This window comes from Salvelinus namaycush, chromosome 23 (assembly GCF_016432855.1).
Source record: "Salvelinus namaycush isolate Seneca chromosome 23, SaNama_1.0, whole genome shotgun sequence".
Lineage (NCBI taxonomy): Eukaryota > Metazoa > Chordata > Actinopteri > Salmoniformes > Salmonidae > Salvelinus > Salvelinus namaycush.
The window spans coordinates 24337145-24364072 of NC_052329.1; the positions used below are offsets into that span (position 1 = coordinate 24337145).

Below are 26928 nucleotides of genomic sequence, written 5' to 3' on the forward strand. Positions count from 1 at the left end.
CGCTAGGCTCTGTTTACTTCCCAAATGGCACACTATTCCCCATATAGTGCACTACTTTTGACCAGAGCACTATGGGCACTTTTGACTAGAGCCCAATGGGCACTGGTCAAAAGTAGTGCACTATACTTGGAATTGGGATGTATCCTTTGTCGCCTGGTGCACATGTTTCTCATTAGCAGAGCTCAGACCTGTCCTCTGAGCTGTCATAGGAAATGTGCGTGTTTGGGGACACATTGATGGCCCTTGGCCCCTGAGGGTGTGTAATGAGCCCATCTTCTCAGAGACACCCTGGCCACACTGTGACAGACCACATCCCCCTGAAGGCCCTACCTCGCCCCATCTCCCATCATTCCCCTCCTCACCCCTTTGCACTCACTCTCCCCCAACCCTTCCCACCCCTCCTTCCCCTCTCCTCCTCACCCCATCCCCTCTCCGTCCCCTCCTTAAAGGAGCCCTTTCCTCACCCCCTGCTTCTCCTTCCCCTCTCATCACCTCCCTATCCTTTCCCACCGCTCCCCTAACCTCGTCCCCCACTCCCTCTCTATCCTTTCCTGGAATGGCCTTCCACCGGCCAGAACTTGAGCCAGGCCTCCAGCCCTGAGACACTGAGGCCAATACTAGAGACCACAAGGTTTTCATATCAGTAGGCTTAAAAGGGAACATAGCCCCAATATTTTTCATCCCTCCAGTTGTGTTTGTTGTTAGTTAGAAAGAGTTAGAGTTAGAAAGTTGGCTGTCAGAAGTTTTACATGATTAATTAACTTTTAATCCGTCTACCTGCATGTTTCAAGGCATGGCATATGAGGGTGTGGAGAAACACAATGGGTTGGACCCTGGAGATGGAGGCGGTGGGAGCATGTGGGTCTGTGCAGGGGTGATGTCGTTGATGTTTGTGTGCATCTGTCTGTTGTCTTTTGTCTGTGTATGTTTATATTGCTTGAACATTTTAATAAAATAGTTTTTTTTTTAAAGTTGTTTGTTACGGTTGTTTGTTATCCTTGTGAATGGGTCCACTGTGTCCAGCCCCAGTAAGATGGACTTTTAATTCAGAGGACTATCGATTCTGATGAGTTTTCTCATGGAATTTTATCTGTTGCTTTAATGTATCTTAAAGATGAAACTGAATGCTGGATTGTGACAAAAGTTGACTTCCTTGTGCTACAAGTTACTATATTCAGTACCAGCTGTGTTCTCATGATGGTCTCTTTGTAGTTCCTGTGGTCTTGTTCGTTCTGCTGACCATGTTCTCACAGTTATTAGCAGTTTGCGGTTAGTGGAAGATGACTCTCCCCATGTGTCTCCTGGCCTGGTCTCCTCAACCTCTCTCCCATGCACAGTCTGCCAGTGGTTCTGGACTGAAGCCTCCATCTCTCCCCAGTCTTTACGGTTTGCTGCCAGTGGGTCTAAAGCGAGCAGCCCTCTCCCCTGCCTGTACAGTTTCCCTCCCCTCACCTCACCTCCCTCCCTCCGCTCCCTTCCCTTCCCCTCTCCTAACCCTGCCAGTGGGTCTGTCTGTGCAGCCCCAACCTCTCCCCTGCACATTGTCTGCCAGTGGCTCTGGTCTGGAGCGAGCAGCTCTCTCCACATCCATCTGGCCGAGCAGCGTAAGTGTTGTTTATGCAGAGATGGAGAAATCTCTCTGCTCCCATTTCCCCAGATGAAGCTAAATCATCACTGGAACGACCTCAGTAACAGTCACTATCAGACTAGGGCCTCTATTCAATCCGTATCGCTGAAGTTCAACGTTACAGCGTATATGTCGGCTCAATCAGAAATAACCTTTGCATTTCTATCACACAATCTCTAATGCTTCAGCGATCCACATTAAATAGAGCCCTAAGCCATAGGCCTGAGTCTTCTGTTGGCTCAGTAACAAAGTGCAAGACAATGGAGCCTGGAATAAACATGGTATGAATCAATCATAGTTAAACTGTAACGGGTGTCGTCGTCAGATGAAGAGGAATCGGACCAAAGCACAGCGTGGTAAGTGTTCATGACTTTTTATTTAAACTGAACACTAAACAAAAATAACAAAGTGAATAACCGAAACAGTCCTGTCAGGTACAAAACAGAAAACAACTACCCACAAAACACAGGTGGGAAAAAGCTGCCTAAGTATGATTCTCAATCAGAGACAACGATAGACAGCTGCCTCTGATTAAGAACCACACCCGGCCAAACACAAAGAAATACAAAAAATAGAAAATGAACATAGAATGCCCACCCAAATCACACCCTGACCAAACCAAAATAGAGACATAAAAAGCTCTTACAGTCAGGGCGTGACATAAACTAGATAATTTAACTAGATTTTATCACCTAATAGCTACGATATCACCCTATTATTTGGGAAAGCTGGTTGCATTATGCAGCTCCCAACTCTACATACTGTTACAACCTTTAACACATAGACCTAATGGGGTTGTATGAAATGTGGGTGGGTTTATTATCTTATACTCATTGTAAAGGATGAGAGTGCTCATTGTGGGTGTCTTAGCTGGTACCTGCTGTGTATATCTGTTATGACTTGATTTGTTGTGTTATTGTGTAGTGTATTGTTCATCACTGACAGGTGAGCTCTCTCAGTGTGATCCAGATTGCGTCCACAGCCACAGTGACCTGTTTAATGCTAGTATAATTTCTCAACCCTGACTTGTCAGAAAAATATTCAGCAGGCAGGCAGTGAAATGAATATGTGGACCATCTGGGCGATGTTACCATGGTCACTGGTGTCTTCTGCATTTAACCCAACCCCTCTGAATCAGAGAGGTGTGGGGGGCTGCCTTAATCCACATCCACTGCCTAGCTCCAGGGAAGAATGACAGATTTTTGCCTTGTCAGCTCTGGGATTTGATCCAGCCACCTTTCGGTTACTGGCCGAACATTCCTACCCGCCAGGCTACCTGCCACCCCTAGATCGTGGTGGTGGGATTTGAACCCACGCCTCCGTAGAGACTGGAGCGTTAATCCAGTGCCTTAGACCGGTCGGCCACGCTACCCAGTATGAGAGATGGGTCTAGGGTGTACTCCTGACATAATAATATCTCAGGAGTATACTACTGTATATCCCTAGACCCATCTCTCATACTGGCCAACACGTCTACCTGTTTATTATTATATTATTGCAGTGCTCAGCCCTGGCACAGCATCATCTTACTACCGGCGCCGACCGAGATGGCCGCCTGGCTTTGCGTTCCTTGGAAAATATGCAGTATTTTGTTTTTTTATGTGTTATTCCTTACATTGGTACCCCAGGTAATCTTAGGTTTCATTACATACAGTCGGGAGGAACTACTGAATATAAGAGCAACGTCAACTCACCACCGTTACAACCAGGAATATGACTTTCCCGAAACGGATCCAGTGTTTTGCCTTCCACCCAATACAATGGATCTGATCCCAGCCGGCGACCCTATGCGACGCCGTAAAAGGGGCAAACGTAGCGGTCTCCTGGTCAGGCTTCGGAGACGGGCACATCGCGCTCCACTCCCTAGCATACTACTCGCCAATGTCCAGTCTCTTGACAATAAGGTTGATGAAATCCGAGCAAGGGTAACATTCCAGAGAGACATCAGAGATTGTAACGTTCTCTGCTTCACGGAAACATGGCTAACTCAAGAGACGCTAACGGAGTCGGTGCAGCCAGCTGGTTTCTTCACGCATCGCGCCGACAGAAACATACATCTTTCTGGTAAGAAGAGGGGCGGGGGTGTATGCCTTATGATTAACGAGACGTGGTGTGATCATAACAACATACAGGAACTCAAGTCATTCTGTTCACCTGATCTAGAATTCCTCACAATCAAATGTCAACCGCATTATCTACCAAGGGAATTCTCTTCGATTATAATCACAGCCGTATATATTCCCCCCCAAGCAGACACATCGATGGCCCTGAACGAACTTTATCTGACTCTTTGTAAACTGGAAACCACACACCCTGAGGCTGCATTCATCGTAGCTGGGGATTTTAACAAGGCTAATCTGAAAACAAAACTCCCTAAATTCTATCAGCATATCGATTGTGCTACCAGGGCTGGTAAAACCTTGGATCATTGTTATACTAACTTCCGCGACGCATATAAGGCCCTCCCCCGCCCTCCTTTCGGAAAAGCTGACCACGACTCCATTTTGTTGCTTCCAGCCTACAAACAGAAACTAAAACAACAAGCTCCCTCGCTCAGGTCTGTTCAACGCTGGTCCGACCAATCTGATTCCACGCTTCAAGACTGCTTCGATCACGCGGATTGGAATATGTTCCGCATTGCGTCCAACAACAATATTGACGAATACGCTGATTCGGTGAGCGAGTTCATTAGAAGGTGCATTGACGATGTCGTACCCACAGCAACGATTAAAACATTCCCAAACCAGAAACCGTGGATTGACGGCAGCATTCGCGTGAAACTGAAAGCGCGAACCACTGCTTTTAACCAGGGCAAGGTGACCGGAAACATGACCGAATACAAACAGTCTATTCTCTCTGCAAGGCAATCAAACAAGCTAAGTCCCAGTATAGAGACAAAATAGAGTCGCAATTCAACAGCTCAGACACAAGAGGTATGTGGCAGGGTCTACAGTCAATCACGGATTACAAAAAGAAAACCAGCGCCGTCGCGGACCAGGATGTCTTGCTCCCAGACAGGCTAAATAACTTTTTTGCTCGCTTTGAGGACAATACAGTGCCACTGACACGGCCCGCTACCAAAACCTGCGGGCTCTCCTTCACTGCAGCCGAGGTGAGTAAAACATTTAAACGTGTTAACCCTCGCAAGGCTGCAGGCCCAGACGGCATTCCCAGCCGCGTCCTCAGAGCATGGGCAGACCAGCTGGCTGGTGTGTTTACGGACATATTCAATCAATCCTTATCCCAGTCTGCTGTTCCCACATGCTTCAAGAGGGCCACCATTGTTCCTGTTCCCAAGAAAGCTAAGGTAACTGAGCTAAACGACTACCGCCCCGTAGCACTCACTTCCGTCATCATGAAGTGCTTTGAGAGACTAGTCAAGGACCATATCACCTCCACCCTACCGGACACCCTAGACCCACTCCAATTTGCTTACCGACCCAAAAGGTTCACAGACGACGCAATCGCAACCACACTGCACTCTGCCCTAACCCATCTGGACAAGAGGAATACCTATGTGAGAATGCTGTTCATCGACTACAGCTCAGCATTTAACACCATAGTACCCTCCAAACTCGTCATCAAGCTCGAGACCCTGAGTCTCGACCCCGCCCTGTGCAACTGGGTCCTGGACTTCCTGACGGGCCGCCCCCAGGTGGTGAGGGTAGGTAACAACATCTCCACCCCGCTGATCCTCAACACTGGGGCCCCACAAGGGTGCGTTCTGAGCCCTCTCCTGTACTCCCTGTTCACCCACGACTGCGTGGCCATGCACGCCTCCAACTCAATCATCAAGTTTGCGGACGACACTACAGTGGTAGGCTTGATTACCAACAATGACGAGACGGCCTACAGGGAGGAGGTGAGGGCCCTCGGAGTGTGGTGTCAGGAAAATAACCTCACACTCAACGTCAACAAAACAAAGGAGATGATTGTGGACTTCAGGAAACAGCAGAGGGAGCACCCCCCTATCCACATCGACGGGACAGTAGTGGAGAAGGTGGAAAGTTTTAAGTTCCTCGGTGTACACATCACGGACAAACTGAATTGGTCCACCCACACAGACAGCGTTGTGAAGAAGGCGCAGCAGCGCCTCTTCAACCTTAGGAGGCTGAAGAAATTCGGCTTGTCACCAAAAGCACTCACAAACTTCTACAGATGCACAATCGAGAGCATCCTGTCGGGCTGTATCACCGCCTGGTACGGCAACTGCTCCGCCCACAACCGTAAGGCTCTCCAGAGGGTAGTGAGGTCTGCACAACGCATCACCGGGGGCAAACTACCTGCCCTCCAGGACACCTACACCACCCAATGTCACAGGAAGGCCATAAAGATCCTCAAGGACAACAACCACCCAAGCCACTGCCTGTTCACCCCGCTATCATCCAGAAGGCGAGGTCAGTACAGATGCATCAAAGCAGGGACCGAGAGACTGAAAAACAGCTTCTATCTCAAGGCCATCAGACTGTTAAACAGCCACCACTAACATTTAGCGGCCGCTGCCAACATACTGACTCAACTGCAGCCACTTTAATAATGGGAATTGATGGAAATTATGTAAAAATGTACCACTAGCCACTTTAAACAATGCCACTTAATATAATGTTTACATACCCTACATTACTCATCTCATATGTATATGTATATACTGTACTCTATATCATCTACTGCATCTTGCCATCTTTATGCAACACATGTATCACTAGCCACTTTAAACTATGCCACTTTATGTTTACATACCCTACATTACTCATCTCATATGTATATACTGTACTCTATACCATCTACTGCATCTTGCCTATGCCGTTCTGTACCATCACTCATTCATATATCTTTATGTACATATTCTTTATCCCTTTACACTTGTGTGTATAAGGTAGTAGTTGTGGAATTGTTAGGTTAGATTACTTGTTGGTTATTACTGCATTGTCGGAACTAGAAGCACAAGCATTTCGCTACACTCGCATTAACATCTGCTAACCATGTGTATGTGACAAATAAAATTTGATTTGATTTGATTTGATTTGAACTATGGCATTCCTTTGGACCAGGATGAAAAAGTACCAGGATAGCGGCACGTCAGAACCTCTTACTCTCTCCTGTACAGAGCCTAAAGAAAGTCTGAGGAGAGCTAAAATAAAGGGAGAGCAGGAGGCTGTGTGGTCTGTTTGAATGGGAAAAGAGCAACGGGGTGACATAGTATATGAATTGTGGCATAAACAATGATGTCATTCATCACAAACTCAATGAGTGGATATGTCATGACTCATGACTCACGCAGCTCTGTATGAATGAGCGAAATGGTAATCAAGTGTAATAACTTCTTTACATGAAGGCATGTGATTAGACAGATGTTGTCATGGTGAGATGGAGGATGGAGGTTTGGTGGGAAGGTTAGTTAGAAGCAGGCGGTGCTGGCGTGAAAGTTTATATGTAAGCGTGTGTGTGTGTGTTTGTGTGTGAGTGAGTGGATGTCACTAGGCAGGGCTAGGCTTGGCCCGGTGGCTTCTCTGTAATCCACATACAATGGATCGTTTTACAACAGCCTGTAAATTGGAGCCATTCGAAAGAGCTGCTCGCCCCCTCAGAGTGTGTGTGTAAATGTGTGTCTTGGTGTATTTGGGTGGGTATTAGCTAGTGCATCGATGCCAGGCACGGCACAGAGTATACATCACCCGAAGGACAAACAAATCCGAACCCGGACCAATTCTTATAACGACCAAATGTAAATAACCAGAAAATAGGCTAGGGGGTCCAGAAAATGCCTCCAATTCCTCCAGCTTTTATTCCATTCATTTGGGCCTAGACACTGGCTTAAAGGCATAGACACAAACTGAATGAGAGATGCCCAGAGCCCTGGGTCTGAAACCACTACCACCTTGGCCTGTTTGTAGAAGCCAAAACTCCCTGACAGTTCAGTACTTGGGGTCCTCTGGCAGGGACAGGGCTTTGGGACATCTCTCTGACAACTCCATGGAATTGAAGGAAAAAACAAAGGGCTCACCGCCAACTCAGAGCCTGGCTTGTTGTCACCGACCAGGGTAGTGTGTGTGTGTGTGCGTGTGTGTTTAATCAGTCCAACATGCATCTTAGATCCGCTCCACATAGCTTCTTTATGACTGACAGCTTGGAGAACCTGGAAGTGACAAGGAGCAGGGGAGTTCACCAGAGGGAGAGAAAGGGGGATTAAGGAGGAGAGAAGGGGGGTGGGAAGAGAGATGACGGGGGAGCTATGGGGTGTTCCACTCACACCATCTGGAATCACCGCTTGTACCTAACGTCTCTCTTCCTTGTCCTTCATCGTGCGCTACTAACACAAGAATGCACCATACCCACTACATCATCCTACATCATGATCATTTGATTACTGATACCATCGGCTGTAATGACAGTGCAAGACATCTATTATGATGTGTAATGTGCCTACAAAGTGGAATTTTACATCAGTCCACACCTGAGGCTGGGGGCTGGAATCCACCTGTCAGTCACAGCTAAACACAGATTCTCCAAGGACATGAGAGCAGATTGTAGCTTTAATGAAATAGACATCCACAGGATTTCACTCACGTCTTATCAGAACAACAGAGGACAATCTCAGACTGTGTCATTAATAGTGTTGGTTTTAGATCATGGCTGACTGTAAGCCTGGTTATCCTACCGTATCATCTGTCCACATCCTTCCACATTCTCTAGCTATTCTATAGCGACCGGGCTGCTCAACATGCTTATACAGAGCCAGGGCTGGGAAAGTAGAAGCCTATAGCTCTGTTTGGCTCTACATTTATAATCTCTGGCCTCGATAATCTACCGTGACTCCAGTTTCACACTCTTGTCATGTTTGTGAGGTCATTCTACTCCGCTGGAGACAGAGACAGCGAGGAAGAGGTCCCAGAGATCTCCTGGGCATTCCGGAGTTCTGAAGCTCCTATCCCAGGTCTCGCTCTCCGCTCTCACCGCCCCGCCTGCCGCCAGTTACCGAGGAACGCTGCCATGGAATTCTCCACTCTCTTAAATTAAACCCTTCACCAGCCACAGCTGGTTCTGGGAGGGGGGGGGGGGTGTATCACAGGCTAGAAGTGAGAGAGTGGGGAGAGTGGAGCCATCTTTCTTTCCCTCCTCCTCATGTTTGGCTCCCTCTGCCTGCCCCTTTTAACACAACAGGCCTGATGTGCAGAGCTGCTATGACCCGATCTCACTAGATTAGAGAGAGAGAGAGAGAGAGAGAGAGAGAGAGAGAGAGAGAGAGAGAGAGAGAGAGAGAGAGAGAGAGAGAGAGAGAGAGAGAGAGAGAGAGAGAGAGAGAGAGAGAGAGAGAGAGAGAGAGAGAGAGAGAGAGAGAGAGAGAGAGAGAGAGAGAGAGAGAGAGAGAGAGAGAGAGAGAGAGAGAGAGGAGAACTCTTGATTATTGGATTGCCTTGCCTAAACTATGTGGTAACAGAGAGGAGAGAATAGGACAGCGTTTTAGAAACACTATTGAAATCAGACCCACTGTTCTCCGTTACATGACCCGTACTGTAGCTACAGAATCGATGACCTGAAAGCACTCGTTTGTCTGGCCAGTTTGTCTGGCCAGCTACAGTCCAATGTCTATGTAGTATGTGATAGGTATATTGGTCCAATTTGTCAATCAAACAGAGCGAAAGTATGATGCATTAAACTGCATTATTTTCAGTCACCTTATAATTTTCTGGCTCTGCCGCTCTCTCTCTCTCTCTCTCTCCTGTACTGTGCAGGATTGTTTTTCTGTCCCAGCCGTCTTTTCACGGCTTCTCTAATGGAAACCGGTTTGGTTTCCATTAGCCCTATGGCTCTGCTGTGGCTCGCATGTCTCACCTAGACAGACAGCCATTTTGTCTCACGTACACTATAGTGACCTGTCAGTAATCTGCTAATTGAATGTCTTAACATCAAATAACAGCACCTTGGAGGAGAAACAGTGTGTTTCACAGCTAGTCAAGGTCAGGTCGACGGAGTTTCCATGTGTGCGGTTCATTACAACAAACAAACTTGGGTCTTGCAGTACACTCACTTCCAACAAGTTAATGTGTGAGCTAAGACAGGCATGTTTGTGTGAACTGACATACTGTAATAATATGCCTCAGACAAAGGCCTGCCTGTTGGAGCTGACAGCTTTGGGTAAATATGACTAAAGCAACTTTTGTACGGAGCTCGTATGTGTCTCGATGATACAATCTGTAGAGAGTTGCCAATGAGCAATGGTCCGGACGGAGCATGTTGCTGTGTTCTCTTATCCTTAAAGAGAAAAAGACATGACTTTGAGGGCATTACGGTTACTGTAGAGTAGCTTCCCTTTCAGCTGCTTTATAGAAGTGAGATCCAGTGATGTTGGAGCCAGAAAAAATGGAGTCCTGTGGTGACTGGGAAGGCCTTGCTGTCTCTACTGTCTTTGAACCTGGTGTGAGAGTCTGCCCACTCTTTCTTTCTTCTTCTCTTTCTCCTTGCCTTCCCCCCTCTCTCTCGCTCTCTATTTCAATTTCAATTTAAGGGGCTTTATTTTCATGAGAAACATATGTTTACATTGCCAAAGCAAGTGAAATAGATAATAAACAAAAGTGAAATAAGCAATAAAAAATGAATAGTAAACATTACACTACACATTACACAGTTCCAAAAGAATTAAGACATTTCAAATGTCATATTATGTCTATATACAGTGTTGTAATGATGCTCTTTCTCTTTCTCTCTCTCTTACTCTCTTACACACACACACACACACACACACACACACACACACACACACACACACACACACACACACACGCACGCACACACACACACACACACACACACACACACACACACACACACACACACACACACACACACACACACACACACACACACACACACACACACACACACACACACACACACACACACACACGTTCCTTCTCAGGAAGGGTTGGTGGTGTCTGCCTTTCGTCTCTTGGTCTGTGATCAGAGGGTTCAGAGCAGCGTAGCAGGTGGCGGTCAACCCTGAGCGCTAAGCGAGTCTCACACAGCCAAAGAGAAAGAGAGAGAATGTGTGTGTGTCTCTCTCCCACACACACATACATACACACACCTCAGACTGGCCTGTGCTCCTCTCCTAAACAGAGAGCTGCCAGTGAGACATTCCAACCCTCTGTGCTGGTCTTTTGTCTCCTCTGAGAGCTATGAAAAACCAATAGCTTTGAGATAGACTGGCTGTCCAACCCCAGGCCAAGGGAGTGTACTGTACCATTTAGACTAATGAACGACCCTGTTTTGCCTCTTCCTCAGCCCTGTGCTGCCTCCTCCTCATCACCTCCTTGTTTCTAAGAATGTTGTTGGTTGAGCAATGGAATGAAAATAAGGTTTAAAGGAGGTGGATTAGTACGAGGCTGTTTAGCTTAGCGTCTGTCTCGCCTCTTCCTCCTCCTCCTCTTTCTCTACTCTCCTCATCACCTCCACGTGTCAGCTGTCGGTTGAGCAATGGGAGGTGCACGGATAGGAGGAGGTCTGGAGGACCTAGCTTAGTGTGGTGGGGATGTCAAGGCCTTGGCAGGACGTTGCCCACAATTGTTTTGACTAGAGGATGAAACCCTGTCTTGTTCTATCGCTACCCCTTGCATTCCTCCTCGCCTCTCTTCCCTCTCTCCACCGCTGTCTGCGGACAGCTGGGCCATGTCCGGAATCATCTGTCTCCTCTCTACCCTCCTTTTCCCCCCTTCTCTCCTGCCTCCCCCTCCCGCTGTTCTTGTCAACAATAAGAAACCCAAGCTGGAATATGACTTAATTTATGTATGATTACCATGTGGGAAGAATAAATGTTCCTCCCCATAGAGACTGTTGCTGCATGCCAAAAACCTGTTGCCGCGGCAGCCACTAGAGATTAGCTGTTCCTCTCTCAGCCTCTGACTCCCTCTAGTAGGCACAATCTGACATTACCACCACCAGCACTCCTTGAGACCTACTATATACAACCAAGTCAAACCTCTATTTTCTGTGCACAACCTATGCACTTCATGTGGATCTGAAATGATGTTGTTCACTAATACTGCTTCATACTCTCTCACCCTCTCCTCTCTGAGGTTATGGAAACCTTGGTGCTGGTGGTGTTGGGGTTGGTGGTCTTGGTGGTGGAGGATATGGAGCTGGTCCTGGAGCAGGCAGTCTAGGAGCAGGAGCCCTTGGGGGAGGATATGCTAAGCCTGGAGGTACAGTAGCAGTGTCACTTCAGGTTCAGGTTCTTGGACCACCAATAGTACTGACCCTGTGTCTTAGTGCTGTTCAAGCTAATACTATGCTAAAAGACCACTTAGGCTACCGATCATTCCTGGCCACATTAGAGCGCTTCACAATATGACACAATGAGACACTGAGAGTGTTAAAGGGTTGGATTAATAACCACACATGGCTTCTCTCCCCTCTCCTCAGCTGGTTATGGAGGAGGCTCGCCGTATGGAGGAGCTGGTGCTGGGGGCTACTTCACTGGAGGTGGAGGCTATGGGGCAGGAGGTGGACTACAACCAGGTACTGTACAGACAGAAGACATTTTCAAAGCCATGCATCTCAATCAATCAATCAATCAATCAAATGTATTTATAAACCCCTTTTTACATCAGCCGATGTCACAAAGTGGTATACACCAACCCAGCCTAAAACCCCAATCACCAAGCAATGCAGATGTAGAAGAACGGGTGGCTAGGAAAAATTCCCTAGAAAGGCAGGAACCTAGGAAGAAATCTGGAGAGGAACCAGGCTCTGAAGGGTGACCAGTCCTCTTCTGGCTCTGCCGGGTGGAGATTATAACAGTACATGGCCAAGTTGTTCAAACGTTCATAGATGACCAGCAGGGTCAAATAATAATAATCACAGTGGTTGTAGAGGGTGCAACAGGTCAGCACCTCAGGAGTAAATGTCAGTTGGCATTTCATAGCAGAGCATTCAGAGTTAGAGACAGCAGGTGCGGTAGAGAGAGAGAATCGAAAACAGCAGGTCCGGGACAACGTAGCACGTCCGGTGAACAGGTCAGCGTTCCATAGTCACAGGCAGAACAGTTGAAACTGGAGCAGCAGCATGACCAGGTGGACTGGGGACAGCAAGAAGTCATCAGGCCTGTCACGCCCTGACCATAGAGAGCCTTTTTATTCTCTATGTTGGTTAGGTCGGGGTGTGACTAGGGTGGGTAATCTAGGTTTTTTTCTATGTTGGCCTGGTATGGTTCCCAATCAGAGGCAGCTGTTTATTATTGTCTCTGATTGGGGATCATATTTAGGCAGCCATTTCCCCACTGTGTTTTGTGGGATCTTGTTTTTGTGTTGTTGCCTGTGAGCACTCCAGAGCTTCACGTATCGTTTTTTGTTTTGTGCCTTTCACGAATAAAAAGATGTGAAACCCATATCACGCTGCGCCTTGGTCCGAATGTTATTTCAACGATCGTAACAAGGCCAAGTAGTCCTGAGGCATTGTCCTCCGGGAGGGATGGACCAGCATTGGTCTACGTGATAGTATTTAAATTTACGTTTTAGTCATTTAGCAGACGCTCTTATCCAGAGCGACTTACAATTAGTGCTTTCATCTTTAGATAGCTAGGTGAGATGTTTTGTATAAAATAAACATTTTATTGCCATTCAATAATGTTGCTATGGATTTGTCTGTGTTGTGTAAAGATATAAAACAACCAAACACACATAAATCACAACAAACTATAAACCAACCTACATTTTGTTTCTGTGTTTCTCTACAGGCTATGGCGGTGGTGGACTACAGCCAGGTCTAGGTGAGTGGCATGGGCACCATGTTAGCACCCAGGGTCCTATGACTAATTGAAATCGTACAGTCGCAGCAGCCATTGTAGAACTAGTGATCTACTTTTTTTTAAAGCATTCTCCGACTGTACAGCTTTCAATAACTTATATAGGTTTGTGTGCTCACATGCTGTGAGAAAAAATGTCACATCAATTGCATCCAAACTTTTGACATGATTTATAGATTGGTGTAGATTGTTATTATTAAACAATATTGCCTGAACTACGTTGTTTTACACGGAACCCAAACCGGCTGCACGCGTGTGCCATCGTGCATTCAATTATTTTGTCCCCCCACACCAAACGTGATCACAACACGCAGGTTAAAATATCAAAACAAACTCTGAACCAAATATAGTAATTTGGGGACAGGTCGAAAAGCATTAAACATTTATGGCAATTTAGCTAGTTAGCTTGCACTTGCTAGCTAATTTGTCCTATTTAGCTAGCTTGCTGTTACTAGCTAATTTGTCCTGGGATATATACATTGAGTTGTTACTTTACCTGAAATGCACAAGGTCCTCTACTCCGACAATTAATCCACACATAAAACGGTCAACCAAATCGTTTCTAGTCATCTCTCCTCCTTCCAGGCTTTTTCATCTTTGAACTTATATGGTGATTGGCATCTAAACTTTCATAGTATTACTACACCGACTGGCAACACAGTTCGTCTTTCAATCACCCACGTGGGTATAACCAATGAGGAGATGGCACATGGGTACCTGCTTCTATAAACCAATGAGGAGATGGGAGAGGCAGGACTTGCAGCGCGATCTGCGTCAGAAATAGAATTTTAGCCCTTGTGTGTGTGTGTGTGTGTGTGTGTGTGTGTGTGTGTGTGTGTGTGTGTGTGTGTGTGTGTGTGTGTGTGTGTGTGTGTGTGTGTGTGCGTGTGTGTGTGTGTGTGTGTGTGTGTGTGTGTGTGTGTGTGTGTGTGTGTGTGTAAGAGAGTAAGAGAGAGAGAAAGAGAAAGAGCATCATTACAACACTGTATATAGACATATATTTTAGCCCTTGGAAACGCAGACGCTCGTTGACACGCGCGAGCAGTGTGGGTGCAATAATTGAATAACATAGATTTCTAAATTTATTTTACAACGCTCGCGCACGCGACGCGAGCGGTGTGGTCAGCCTATTAGGGTATGTTCAATGAAGGGTATCATGGCCTAGCATTATGGCAAAGAGCCTGCGTTTAAATATTGGTTGGCAGTCGACAAGGCCCTCAGTCACAGGCCAATACAGCTCTTGTGCAATTCTCCTCAACCCTATCTCGACTCTTTTCATGGCATTCCAACAAAACAATCCCATTCCATCCTAACCCCTTTCAGTGAAAACAGCAGCATTCCTCTCCATTCTTTCTGTTGCCAGTCTTCCCTTGTTTCTCTGAATCCCTTTGTTCGTTCACCACATACAAAAGGCACTGCGTAATGTCTGTTCCTTGGAGAGAAGGATTGGTGGATTTTAATATAGAAAGAGAAGGTTAAACAAATAAATTAAAACTTTTATCCCGACTGCCAAGCCCTCAAGAGCCAGAGCTGACAGCTAATTTCCTGCATAGGGGATAATCAAAGAGCCAAAGAAATGAAGCATTTGATGAGGCAAGACAAATACCATGCATTATTGTGGTCTGAGTCCCAAATGGCACCCTATTCCCTACATAGAGCACTACTTTTGACCAGAGCCCTATGGGCCCTGGTCAAACGTAGTGCACTTTATATGGAATAGAGTGCCATAGAGCCTCTGCCTCTCAGAACAACTCTGGATAAAAATTAGCATTGTCCACATTCTTTGATCACTGTGATGATGATGATGATGATGATGATGATGATGACGACAAACTCAGGGGGACCTGGAGGCGCAGGAACAGGAGCTGCAGTGCCCGTGGGAAATAAAAGACACACACAAAGCTCAAATCATGCCATCCAGTCCTACCTTTTCTCTTGACAATGTTCAATGTTTTATCATTATCCTCTAGAAGTGTAATGTACACTAGCTACGCTGATTCACAATATTGACGCTGGACTCACTAGTATATGAGTAGTTGTTACTACAGTATGTAATGTCTCTACTATGTGTCTCTTTCAGCACCTGTTATTCCTCAGACTGGCCTACCTGGAGGTGGGCTGGGACCTGGTGCTGGAAAAGGAAAGGCTCCAAAAGGAGGAGTACCAGGTGAGTGAGTGTTTATTTAACTATGCACGTGTACAAAATCTGAATGCCATTGGATGCCGTATAAAATCATTGATTGCATTGGTCTTTGCAGGTGTGGGGGTGCCTGGACTTTACCAAGGTGGCCAGGTGCCAGGACAAGGTGTGCCTATTCTCTTCCTCTGAAAGTCAAACCCACATAAATCACATTATATCAAAGAATGTTTAACCATATCCTCCCTTCATGGATTTAATACAGGTTGATGTAACTCAGGGATTTGCATGCTGTGATATCAATTCACTTGCTAATTCTCAGATCCCCTTTTCATGTCTGCAGGGTTTGGTGGTCGTGGAGTGTTGCCCGGTGTGGCCACTGGGAACGGACTCAATCCCAAATCATGTAAGTCAATCATGCTTTTAATAAGACATGCAATAACATATTTGATGACATGAAATTTGATTGGGATACCTGTAACATGCATGCATCTACAGATCACATGGTTTTCATGTCTTGTCTGTCCGTCTGTCTTTCTGCCTTCCTGTGTTTGCCTGCCTGTCTGTCACCTGTCTGTCTGTCTGATATGATTTGTCCTCTACAGTGCCAGGTGGAGGACAGCAGGGACCAGGAGGCTTGGGTCGTGTTGGTTATGGAGGACCAATGCAGCCAGGAGTATTCCATGGATACCCACTCAAAACACCCAAAACACAAGGTTTGTCATCGGACAATTTAATGACTACTAATGATTTATTTTCTACTATCAATTCACAGCTAAAAGGTTGATAATGAAGCTACATTTTTGTGTCTTTGCATTGCCATCATGGAATCTATAGAAATGGACACATAGCTCGTGTTAATACAAGTGTATTATCATTTGGTGTGTGCAGGTAAACTGGAGGTGGCAATCCTCCATTAGTTACTTAAGAAGAACTATAACACTTCTGGTGGCCTTTTGGCAGAGATGCACGTATAGTTCTGAGTACTGTCTCAAAAGTCCGAAATTCATAATAAAGTCCTGACAACTGGCCTCTGAACCATCAAAATGCTTAATAACATGGACCTACGCGGCTGAGGACACTCAACTAAGGCATAGGGAAGCCTCCCAAACAAAGGAAGACACAGAGGCAACTAATACCAGTGAGGATAGAAAGAAAGAAATTCTCAATCCAATACATTTTTTAGAAATTTAGCAAAAATAGATAAGATCTTGCTACCATGGAAAGGAAAATACCTGTCTATTTGTGGAAAAATCACCCTGATTAACTATTTAGTCATATCACAGTTTACCTATTTGCTTATGGTTTTGCCAACATCTGCTTTTTAAATTATATGAACAAAAAAATTACATTTTATTTGGAATGGCAAGCCAGACAAAATTAAAAGGGCCTACTTATGCAACAAATATGAATTCGGAGGGAATAAATTATTAAATATTAAAGCATTAGACCTCTCACTAAAGGCATCAGTCATACAAAAAGCATACTTAAATCCGAAATGGTTCTCTAGTAAATTAGTAAGAATGTCTCACCCCATGTTCAAGAATGGCCTTTTTCCCTTTATTCAGATTACAACTGCTCACTTTCGGTTATTTGAAAACAAAATAATCTCCAAAATATCATTATTTTAACCTCTCCACAGAGAAAAATACATAGAAAATAAAAATACCAGTGAGGATACATCCAACTCCGCCATATTGAATGTTCTGAATCAACAACAAACTTTGATGCAGACACTGGTCAAACAAGCAGTTAAGGAATACCTGGAGGAACTGCTTTCAGGAGAAATTATATCACTCAAGGATATGGTGGAAGCCTCCAACACATCTATCTTAAAACTCTCAAACGTCATTGCCAGCCAATCTGTCACATGCAAGTCTCTGGAGCGGCGCTGTGATGAGATGCAGGTTAGCACCAGGGCTGCTACAGACGACATAGCCACCTGCCGAGATGCAGTGAAGCAACTGCGGGGTAAAATTACGTCGCTTGAAGACAGAGAGAGGAGCAGGCAAGAGACCTCCATCACTTCCCGGAGGAGCTCCTATGTGCCCTCTTGCAGCAAGGAAAACAGAGTCTGTAGGTAGGCCTGCAGCAGCATGGTGGCTGCTGGTGGCCAAGAGAGCAGAGGGACCCCTATGTAGCTTTCAAGTCCGCATCAAAGACTCTGCGGGGGTCCCGCCTTCAGTCGCGGGTTCCGCCTTGGCAGAGGCCCAGCCCTCCTGCAAGGCCTCGAAGAACTCAGCAGAAAGGGGGACAGATGGTGAGTCATCACTCTCCACCAGTTGATGTCCAGTGCAGTGGCTACCCAAGTGAGTAGGCTCCTCATAGCCTCTCGAGCTGCTGGGGGCGATGAAGCCCTGCTGGCGGCTTCAGATGGCCTGTCAGCCTGGTAGCCCCTCTCACGGTGGTGAACAGTGCCAGCATTGTCCCCCAGGAACAGCCTATCACTGGCCAACAGGGAACAGCTGTCGTCGCCGTCGAAGCTATCAACCTCCTGAAGCAGGGCATGCACCCTCCATTCAAGGTGGTCCCAGCGGTCCGATTCATGCCCCCATCCAGGACTGGCAGCAGATGGGCTATGCCTGTGATGGCTCCGGCCACTCTTCCTGGGAGGGGTACTGGGCCCAGTAGAGGGACTAACAGCTTGCTGCCGCACCTCTCCTGAAGGAGTAAGCTCGACCCCAGCCTGAGCCCGAGCCTGGCCGACCCACTCGCGCATGGCCTCCAATTGCAACAGGTGCAGGCGTTCTGAGAACACCAAACAAAACAGGCATCCAGTAGAGCTCTCCACCGCCCTCTCCGCGTGGCTCAAACCCAGGTCGTGCATACACAAGGTATGTGGATCCCCAGGGAGATGCCAGCATCACACCTGTCACAAAGGGAAGCCATAAGCTCAGCCAAGCCAACAAGGCCAAGGAGCAGTGGTCCGACGCCCTGGGGGAGCTATGTTTTGACCCGCTTGGAGGAATTAAACCGGGTAATGGATAAATAACCCAGTACCTCTGCAACACAGCAACCAGGTAATGGATTTGATTTACATGTTTTTGTTTTACGCCAACTGCAATATTACCTAGCCGGTTTAATATCCAAGCAGTAAAACAGCGCCTTATGGCGTGTGTTGCGGCCATGTTGTCTATATATAGGGGCGGACCCCAGCCGTGACACAGGTGTACACGGGAGTGAATCTGTAAATCCTCACCTCGGATGTATCCCTCCGCCGCGGAGTGATACCAAAATATTGGAGTGATCCAATATAGTGAATCATAACGGGGCTACAGTCCAAACACTTATAAGCACACCCTATCCCCTCATCCCTCAAATTAAGTGGACACTTCTGATGACGTATCATGACGTCTGACGAGTATACACTTTCAGGGCAAGGGGCGAGGGTGGAAGGAATGATTTTTACATGGACATCCTTGGCTGGAAATTCGTCACTCGTTCATGCAGCGATGATTGTGTTTTCAGCCACTGGTGGCTTGTGGGTGCTTTATATGCCGTACATTCAATTGAGTGCAAGTATACTTATATTAAATATATAATTATTAATATATGCCTACTGTATGATAGCTAGCAAATTCATTAGCTGCCTAGCTGGAACTTCTGTAGAAGGGAAATGTTTTATTTCTACAATTTCCAAAAGATAACCAAACAAAAACATATTTACTTTTTACATAGTAGCAAAATTACAACTTATTTCCATTCCTTTTTACTTCGACCTATATGTTGACTTCTCCATTGATGTTGTTTTTAAGTTTTGGCAGACTTTTCTTAGCGGATGTACAATTGTCGCGAATTGAATTATGGGGATTTTCAGGCCCGGAGTCAACATATTTGTACAATTGGAAAGCAGACTAAAAACGAGGGCTGAGGGGCGTTGCAAACTTCCTTTGCTTGGCTAATCATTTGGACCATCCTCCAAGATGGCGACGGGTATTCCCCCAAGGGTATAAGGCGAGGGTAGTTGGACGAGGGTGTGTCTTTTCAGTGTTTGGACCGCAACCAGGGACTGGATTTGGGACGTGCGCCGCTGTTTGGGAGCCTCCTGATGTTAGCGAATTTGAGTTCCTACCAGCCAAAGAGAGCGGTTGAAGCTATAGACTTCCGCTCTTGTGGGTGGTTACTGTATTTGTTTATATTATTGTTCAAACCCAGCTGTCAGAGTTAGTTCACAAATATGTATAATGGGGTGTAATTTTTTCCCCCTGTTTATATTGAAGTAGGAGTTCATTAAATTTCTTGTTTATTTTGTCCTACACTTATCCATACATTCTATATGACGAATGTTTTTAATGAACCGTGAGCTCATCGTGATGTCGTTAAATTCCCGTGGTTTGAATTCCGCTATCAAGCGTACCAAATGCTTAGAATACATCAGTCGCAAAAAGGTTGATATCGCCCTAATACAAGAAACCCACCTCAAACATTCTGATGTCAATAGATTCCAAAACAGATACTACAAAAACTACAAATGTGTTGCTCACTCACAAAACGAAAGGTGTTTTAATATTATTTGATAGAAAACTACGCGTTCAGGTTGATGGTTCTGATAATGACGATAAAGGATATTTCGTATTTGTAACTACAGTTATAAATCACACGTAGATGTGTTTTGCCTCAATATATTGCCCCTGATTCCATATTGCCTTAGTTCTATCTCGAAAAGAATATTAGATCTTTCAGAATACCAACTTGTGGGAGGAGATTTTAATCAGGTATGTATTTCTCAGTTAGATAGGTCTCATGTTTCATTGCACGCTCAACTGATCAGGCTTCTGGTGATCTCATCTCATTTGCTGCAGAGCTTGAATTTGATTGTCAAAGATTATACTTTCTTTTCTTCAATACATAATACATTTTCACAGATAGACTACATATTTGTATCTCCCTATATAAACAGGTGTATTCAGACAACCAAGGTGCTCCGCATAGTCATTTCTTTTCATGGAGCTGTCCTGTATAGTATCTTAATTGACAGCTACAAACAGAAAGGTGCCAGAAGATGGCGCTTCAAAGCAACATTGCTGCAGAATATGGCGTTTTTGACACAGCTTTCAGCAAAGTTGAAAGAATTTTTATTGTTTAATACAGATACAGCCACATCCCCTCGGTCACTTTGAGAGGTGGCAAAATGTTTTTTTGAGGGGAAACTACCTCGTTTGCTTCACATCTTAACTCAACTCGCAGTAAAAAAATAGTAGATCTGGAAAAACAGATTGCTCTGGTTGAAAAGGAGCAGAAACAAAAATGTACAGAGCAAAAGGGGAAGATTTGAACAACATTAAAACACGAGTATAACACTTTACTACAGTCTAAAGCAGAATTTATAATGCATCGCACAAGAGTAACATACTATATTCTGAAGGGGAGAAAGCTAGTAGACTTTTGGCTGCAAGGCTTAAGCAAAATGAGGCCTTTTCTTATATAAATACAATTCAAACACCATCTGGTAAGATATCACATGACCAGGCAGAAATTTATGATACATTTAGGCAGTTTTATTCCCAATTATATACATCAGAGGCGGACCCTGATCATAGTAAGATGACACACTTCTTATCATCATTGGACCTTCCCAAACTTGACAGAGAGCAATCTGGATTCCTTGACTCCCCACTTAATCTTGAAGAACTCAGGAATGCATTGACATCTATGAAAAAAGGCAAATCACCAGGACTTGATGGTTTCCCTCCTGAGCTGTTTCTTGAAGTATGAGATATTGTTGGGCCACTAATTCTTGGTTCTATCAATCAGGGCAAATCTCCTAGACTGTAAAAGTTATAGGCCCTTAAGCCTTATTACAACACAGCTCAAGCTGTTTGCAAAGTTACTTGCCATCAGATTAGAACTGCTTGTAGGACATATCATTAGCAATGATCAAACTGGGTTTATAAAGGGTCGTTTAGCCTCAGACAATATTAGACGTGTATTCCATATCATAAATGAGTCCGAAAACAACCCAGTCCCTGCTGCACTTTTTAGTTTGGATGCAGAAAAAGCCTTTGATAGGCTAGAATGGAACTATTTATGGTGTGTTTTGGAGGCCTTTAGCTTTGGTAAAGGATTTATCTCCATGTTAAAAACGTTGTATTCTGCATCCCAAGCAGTTGTGCAGACGGGAAACATTCTATCCAAGACTTTCTGTGTACAACGTACCACAAAACAAGGATGTCCATTATCACCTACACTCTTTGCACTGTCTTTGGAGCCCCTTGCTCCAGCGATTAGATTGGACCCACATATTCACCCATCAATATTAAAGGTACCCAGAATAAAGTGTCACTCTATGCCAATGACATCTTATTGTATTTCTCAGACATTTCAATTTCCCTTCCACAGATTCTGACATTATTTACTATTTTTGGTTCATTCTCTGAATATAAAATAAACTGGAAATCTATACTGGTTCCCCTTAACAACCCTGCGAAATGGCTTACTTTGCCTGCTGCATCTCCAGTGCAGTGGCACGAGGCAGACTTGAGTTATTTGGGCATATGTATACCCACCAAATTTTCCCAAGTTTGCAGAAGGAACTATGTCAAAATGGTCCTCCCTTAAAATCTCATTACAAGGTAGGATTGCAATAGTAAAAATGAACGTACTCGGTCGACTAAATGTTAGGTGCCTATACCACCTCCACCAAAATACTTTGAGGAATTAAAGTCAATGACCTCAAAGTTTATTTGGAATGATAAAAAGCCACGCATTAGATATGATACTCCTACACGGTTAATGGGAACAGGAGGTTTGTCTTTTCCAGATTTACAAATGATATTACTCATCTTTCCAAATAAAATCCTTGAGAGTATGGTCTGATGATTCTATTGCAGCATCTTGGAGAGGCATAGAGGAAGCACTTGTTGCACCGCATAGACTTACAGATCTAGTTTTTTCAGGGCATCAAGATAAAAACGGCATACAAAAAATTTGGTTCAATTATTTCCAACTCACTACAAGTATGGTACTATGCTGAGAAACACATAGGCAACACTAAGAAGTTCTGTGATTCTTCTCCTATATGGCATAACTATAAGCTGATGACAAACAATAAGCCTTTTGTGTACCCATTGTGGGCGGATAAGGGTGTGCATACCTTGCGAGACATGTATAATGATAAGGGGCTAATACCTTTCCAGGACATCAAACAAATGTATTCACTTCCAGGCTTTCATGGTTCCTTTACCTACAGTTAAGATTTTCGGTAAAAACGTATGGTGTAGCATGGGATGCCCCGTTAACATCCCACATAATGCTTACATGGATAGACCCTTCATTAACTTCTAAAATAGTCTCTGCCACTTATGATTGCCTGCTGTCTGTTAAATGCGCTACATTGGGTGTCACTCTAGTATAGAACCGCGAAATGCAGGGATTGGGGCACGACCTGAACTGGGATGCCATTTGGGAAAATGTATTTGTTACCTCTAAAAACCCAGCACACCAGCTTATACATTATAAGATTATACATAGAAGTTATGCAACACCATTTATATGTTTTAAGATGGACCTGATTCCTTCTCCAATATGTGATAGATGCCGTATGAATACTGTTGGAATACTAATGCACATGTTTTGGGAATGTCCTGTGGTGTCCCAGTTCTGGTCACTTTTCAGATTTCCTTACAACAATTATGGGTTTCCCTGTGGCCAAAGATCCACATTTATTTTTGTTGAATGATGACTCTTCAATTGTATTGCAACTGGTTCAGAAAATAATCATATATGCGGGGTTAACAGCAGTAAAAAGGGTTATCCTTAGTGCTTGGATTACCCCTACAATCCTCTCGCCTCAAACATGGGTATCATATTTTCAAGATATTGTTCGTATAGAGTGATCAGTGGCTGTAATAAACAAAGCTCTGGCAAATACAGTTGAGGCATGGGATGTATTATGCAAAAATTAGATCAGATATTAACAACTATTGACCAAGCAATGGTCCTACATGGTAGGGGAGTGGAGGGACGACATTTCATTTTCTGAGAATAATATAGAATATGTTTTATTGTAAACTCTACTTCCTTTCTGTAGATGTCATATTGTGCACTCAAATAATTGACTCCTGCGAGTATGTAAATAGTTGTATTGTATGTTAATGTTGTCATGTTGGCTAGTATTTGTAAAGTGATCCAGCCTTATGTGTTGTATATTGTGAAATAAAAATTAAATATGGATCACAAAAAAAAAAAAACTTCACTATCTTACTGTCCCTAAACGTCATTCATCCCAGTGTTTAATGGATGTTAAACGTCAGATGTTTGCGGTCTGTAAGTTGACACAATGTTGACCGTTCGTTACAGTTCCTTTCTCTCCAGTGCACAGTGTCTTATCCCCATTACCCCCATTATGGCCACATGCACAGCCCCATATACGGTTACGGTCACATGAGCAGCCACTGTCACATGAGCAGCCATGGTCACGAGCGGTTCTATGTCTACCCCCCTCCTAGGCCTCAGGTTATGTATGGTGGGTTTATCATTGTGAATTGGCTGCTGAGAATCGAATTGTTCTCTTTTTGAGGCCCAGGTCCTGACTTTGGAACAAGGGTGTTTTCTTTCCTCTTCAAAACTGAGTTGTTGCCCTTTTCACCATGTGTTGTTGCAGTCACATCATCACGTTCTAGGAAGACCTCAAAATCAGAACGATGCTTCTACCACCTTCCCCTCTAAGACACTTCGAAAATCTAAAAAGTGCAATAGCTCCGAACCTTAACCCACTAAAACTGTGACTGCTTCTTTCATGTATTGTATGTAAGTTAGCTGCTTCACACCCATTCCCTGTAAGGGACCACCACTTCAATCAATGTCAGTTAATGTTATATGTGTTAAGACAACATGGTCTTAGTTAGCTATTTACCGAATGTGGTCCCTCACAGGAAAGAGTGTCATGCAGCCAAAAGCATACAGTAAGTTAGAGCTTTCCTTTGGCCTCCTCTCAGATCTGTAGTCACTCAGGGGCAATAGTAAGATCTGAGTGGACTGACAAATCATCCTTGTCTGTTCCGTAGGTTAGTTTTCAGAATGTGCCTCGATGTTTGTAGTAGGCTAGGTCATACTGCTGAATAAAATCAACACCTGTTTGATGAGAAACAAATGTAGCTGTGTTTACACATGACAAAAACTCAAACTGCTTCAGCTATGACTTGCTGGGCTCAAACCTTAATGATGTAGAACTACTAACCCATCTACAGTAGATGTATTAATGTTTACTGCTGAACAGAATAGATTACAACTGTGTGGTTTTATGTCTTGGGTGGATCTGGAATGAAATTGAATAAATCAGTAATAAGTCAATAATTTAAAACAAAGGTCCATTCACAAACAATGAAGTAGTCATGGATTTTCTGACTGTGTGCTAATGGAAGTTCAAACCCTTTACTCTATACAAGACTGATACCGTTTGTTTGTCGCAATGGTATCTACAGGTGGCTATGGAGCGAAAGTTGGAGGAGCTGGAGGCAAACTTCCATTTGGTACAGAAAGTTTTTAATATGTAAATGTTTTAAGTAGTGTTCTGCATGTATGTGTAATTGTACATGTGTGTGTAGTACAAGCAGTACGGTACAGTAGATGGTTCTCTCCACTTGTTTCAGGATATGGGGGCTTTGGTGGTGGTGGTGGTGGAGCAGGCCTTCCTGGTGGAAAAGGTGGTCCTGGATCCAAGCCTGGATACCCCATTGGAACTGGTAGGGAATCGGAGAACACTTACACAAATATATGGGAAAATATGTTTAAGAGCACTCTATTACATAAATTAATTTAAATTGAGAACTGTAACTCTAATGTTTGTGTTCCCCCACTCTCTGCAGGTGTTGGGACAGGAGGTCTTAACCCGGCCCAGGCTCAGGCTAAAGCTGCTAAATATGGTAGTGATCGCTATCACAGGGCTACTAAAACTGGGCTTTTTGACACAGTGTTAACTTCAACTACTAACTCTTGAAATGTTTACCCTCAGGTGCTGGTACTGGTTTGGGTGGTGTGCCCGGTGCAGGTAGAGCTTACCCTGGAGAGGGAGGAGCTTACCCTGGAGTGGGAGGAGCTTACCCTAGAGGTGAGGGGAGAAAGAGAGTGTGTGATAAAGACACCTCTGACCTTCTACTGGACAGTACCTGACAGTTTACAGTACCACCAAACAAAACTACTAGACAGGACAGCCACAGTTGACATTAATACTATTCAGAGAATACAAGTGAAAGAGAATACAAGAGAATATGAGAATACAAGTGAAACATTTAGCTTTTTGTTATCTATACTGACAGTGAGAGTATATCTAAAGATTTTCAGATTAAGGCCAAGGGTCAGGCAGATTTTTTTTAAATTAGATTTATTTTACATTTTTTACATTTCAGGATATAATCCTGCTGCAGCCAAAGCTGCTAAATATGGTAAGAAATATCACTCAGAACAGCAATATCAGAGTTTTAGCTAATAAGACTAATTTGAGTCGTTTTCTTGTGACTCTCCACCGTAGGAGTCCCAGGAGGTGCAGGTGGCGTCCCAGGTCTTGGATCAGTAGCAGGAGGAGCAGGAGGAGGACCTGGAGGGTTATCCGGAGGAGCTGGAGGTACATATGAAAGTAACTGTACAACATCAAAATCTGATAGGCCTCTTACAGTGAGTTTAGTTACGTCAGAATTCTGTTTTTTTGTGATTGTAGTTTGACTATAAAAATATGGTTTTCTAATCTATAAACTTTTGCATTTCAGGGTATAACCCTGCTGCGGCCAAAGCTGCTAAATATGGTATGAAAGATCTCTCAAAACAGCAATATCAGAGGTGGTACATACAGTTGAAGTCGGAAGTTTACATACACTTAGGTTGGAGTAATTAAAACTCATTTTTCAACCACTCCACAAATTTCTTGTTAACAAACTATTGTTTTGGCAAGTCGGTTAGGACATCTGCTTTGTGCATGACACAAGTAATTTTTCCAACAATTATTTCACTTATAATTCACTGTATCACAATTCCAGTGGGTCAGAAGTTTACATCCACTAAGTTGACTGTGCCTTTAAATAGCTTGGAAAATTCCAGAAAATTATGTCATGGCTTTAGAAGTTTCTGATAGGCTAATTGACATAATTTGAGTCAATTGGAGGTGTATCTGTGGATGTATTTCAATGTTTACCTTCAAACTCAGTGCCTCTTTGCTTGACATCATGGGAAAATCAAAATAAATCAGCAAGGAGGCCTACAAAGCCTGATTCAGTTACACCAGCTCTATCAGGAGGAATGGCCCAGAATTCACCCAACTTATTGTGGGAGGTTGTGGAAGGCTACCCGAAACGTTTGACCAAAGTTAAACAATTTAAAGGCAATGCTACCAAATACTAATTGAGTGTATGTAAACTTCTGACCCACTGGGAA

The 26928-nt window shown here is 44.4% G+C and overlaps 1 protein-coding gene across 1 annotated transcript in view; it reads left to right on the forward strand.

Moving 5' to 3' along the window:
- Window positions 1-26928, forward strand: part of LOC120018561 (elastin-like) — a 69283-nt gene that overhangs the window by 35906 nt on the left and 6449 nt on the right. The window contains exons 6-19 of the mRNA XM_038961775.1: window positions 11701-11826; window positions 12047-12142; window positions 13359-13391; window positions 15508-15594; window positions 15686-15733; window positions 15908-15970; window positions 16170-16280; window positions 24987-25034; window positions 25155-25247; window positions 25371-25427; window positions 25517-25612; window positions 25911-25946; window positions 26033-26125; window positions 26268-26303. Of these exons, the coding sequence (XP_038817703.1) occupies window positions 11701-11826; window positions 12047-12142; window positions 13359-13391; window positions 15508-15594; window positions 15686-15733; window positions 15908-15970; window positions 16170-16280; window positions 24987-25034; window positions 25155-25247; window positions 25371-25427; window positions 25517-25612; window positions 25911-25946; window positions 26033-26125; window positions 26268-26303 (1023 nt within the window). The remainder of the gene's footprint in view (window positions 1-11700; window positions 11827-12046; window positions 12143-13358; window positions 13392-15507; window positions 15595-15685; window positions 15734-15907; window positions 15971-16169; window positions 16281-24986; window positions 25035-25154; window positions 25248-25370; window positions 25428-25516; window positions 25613-25910; window positions 25947-26032; window positions 26126-26267; window positions 26304-26928) is intronic.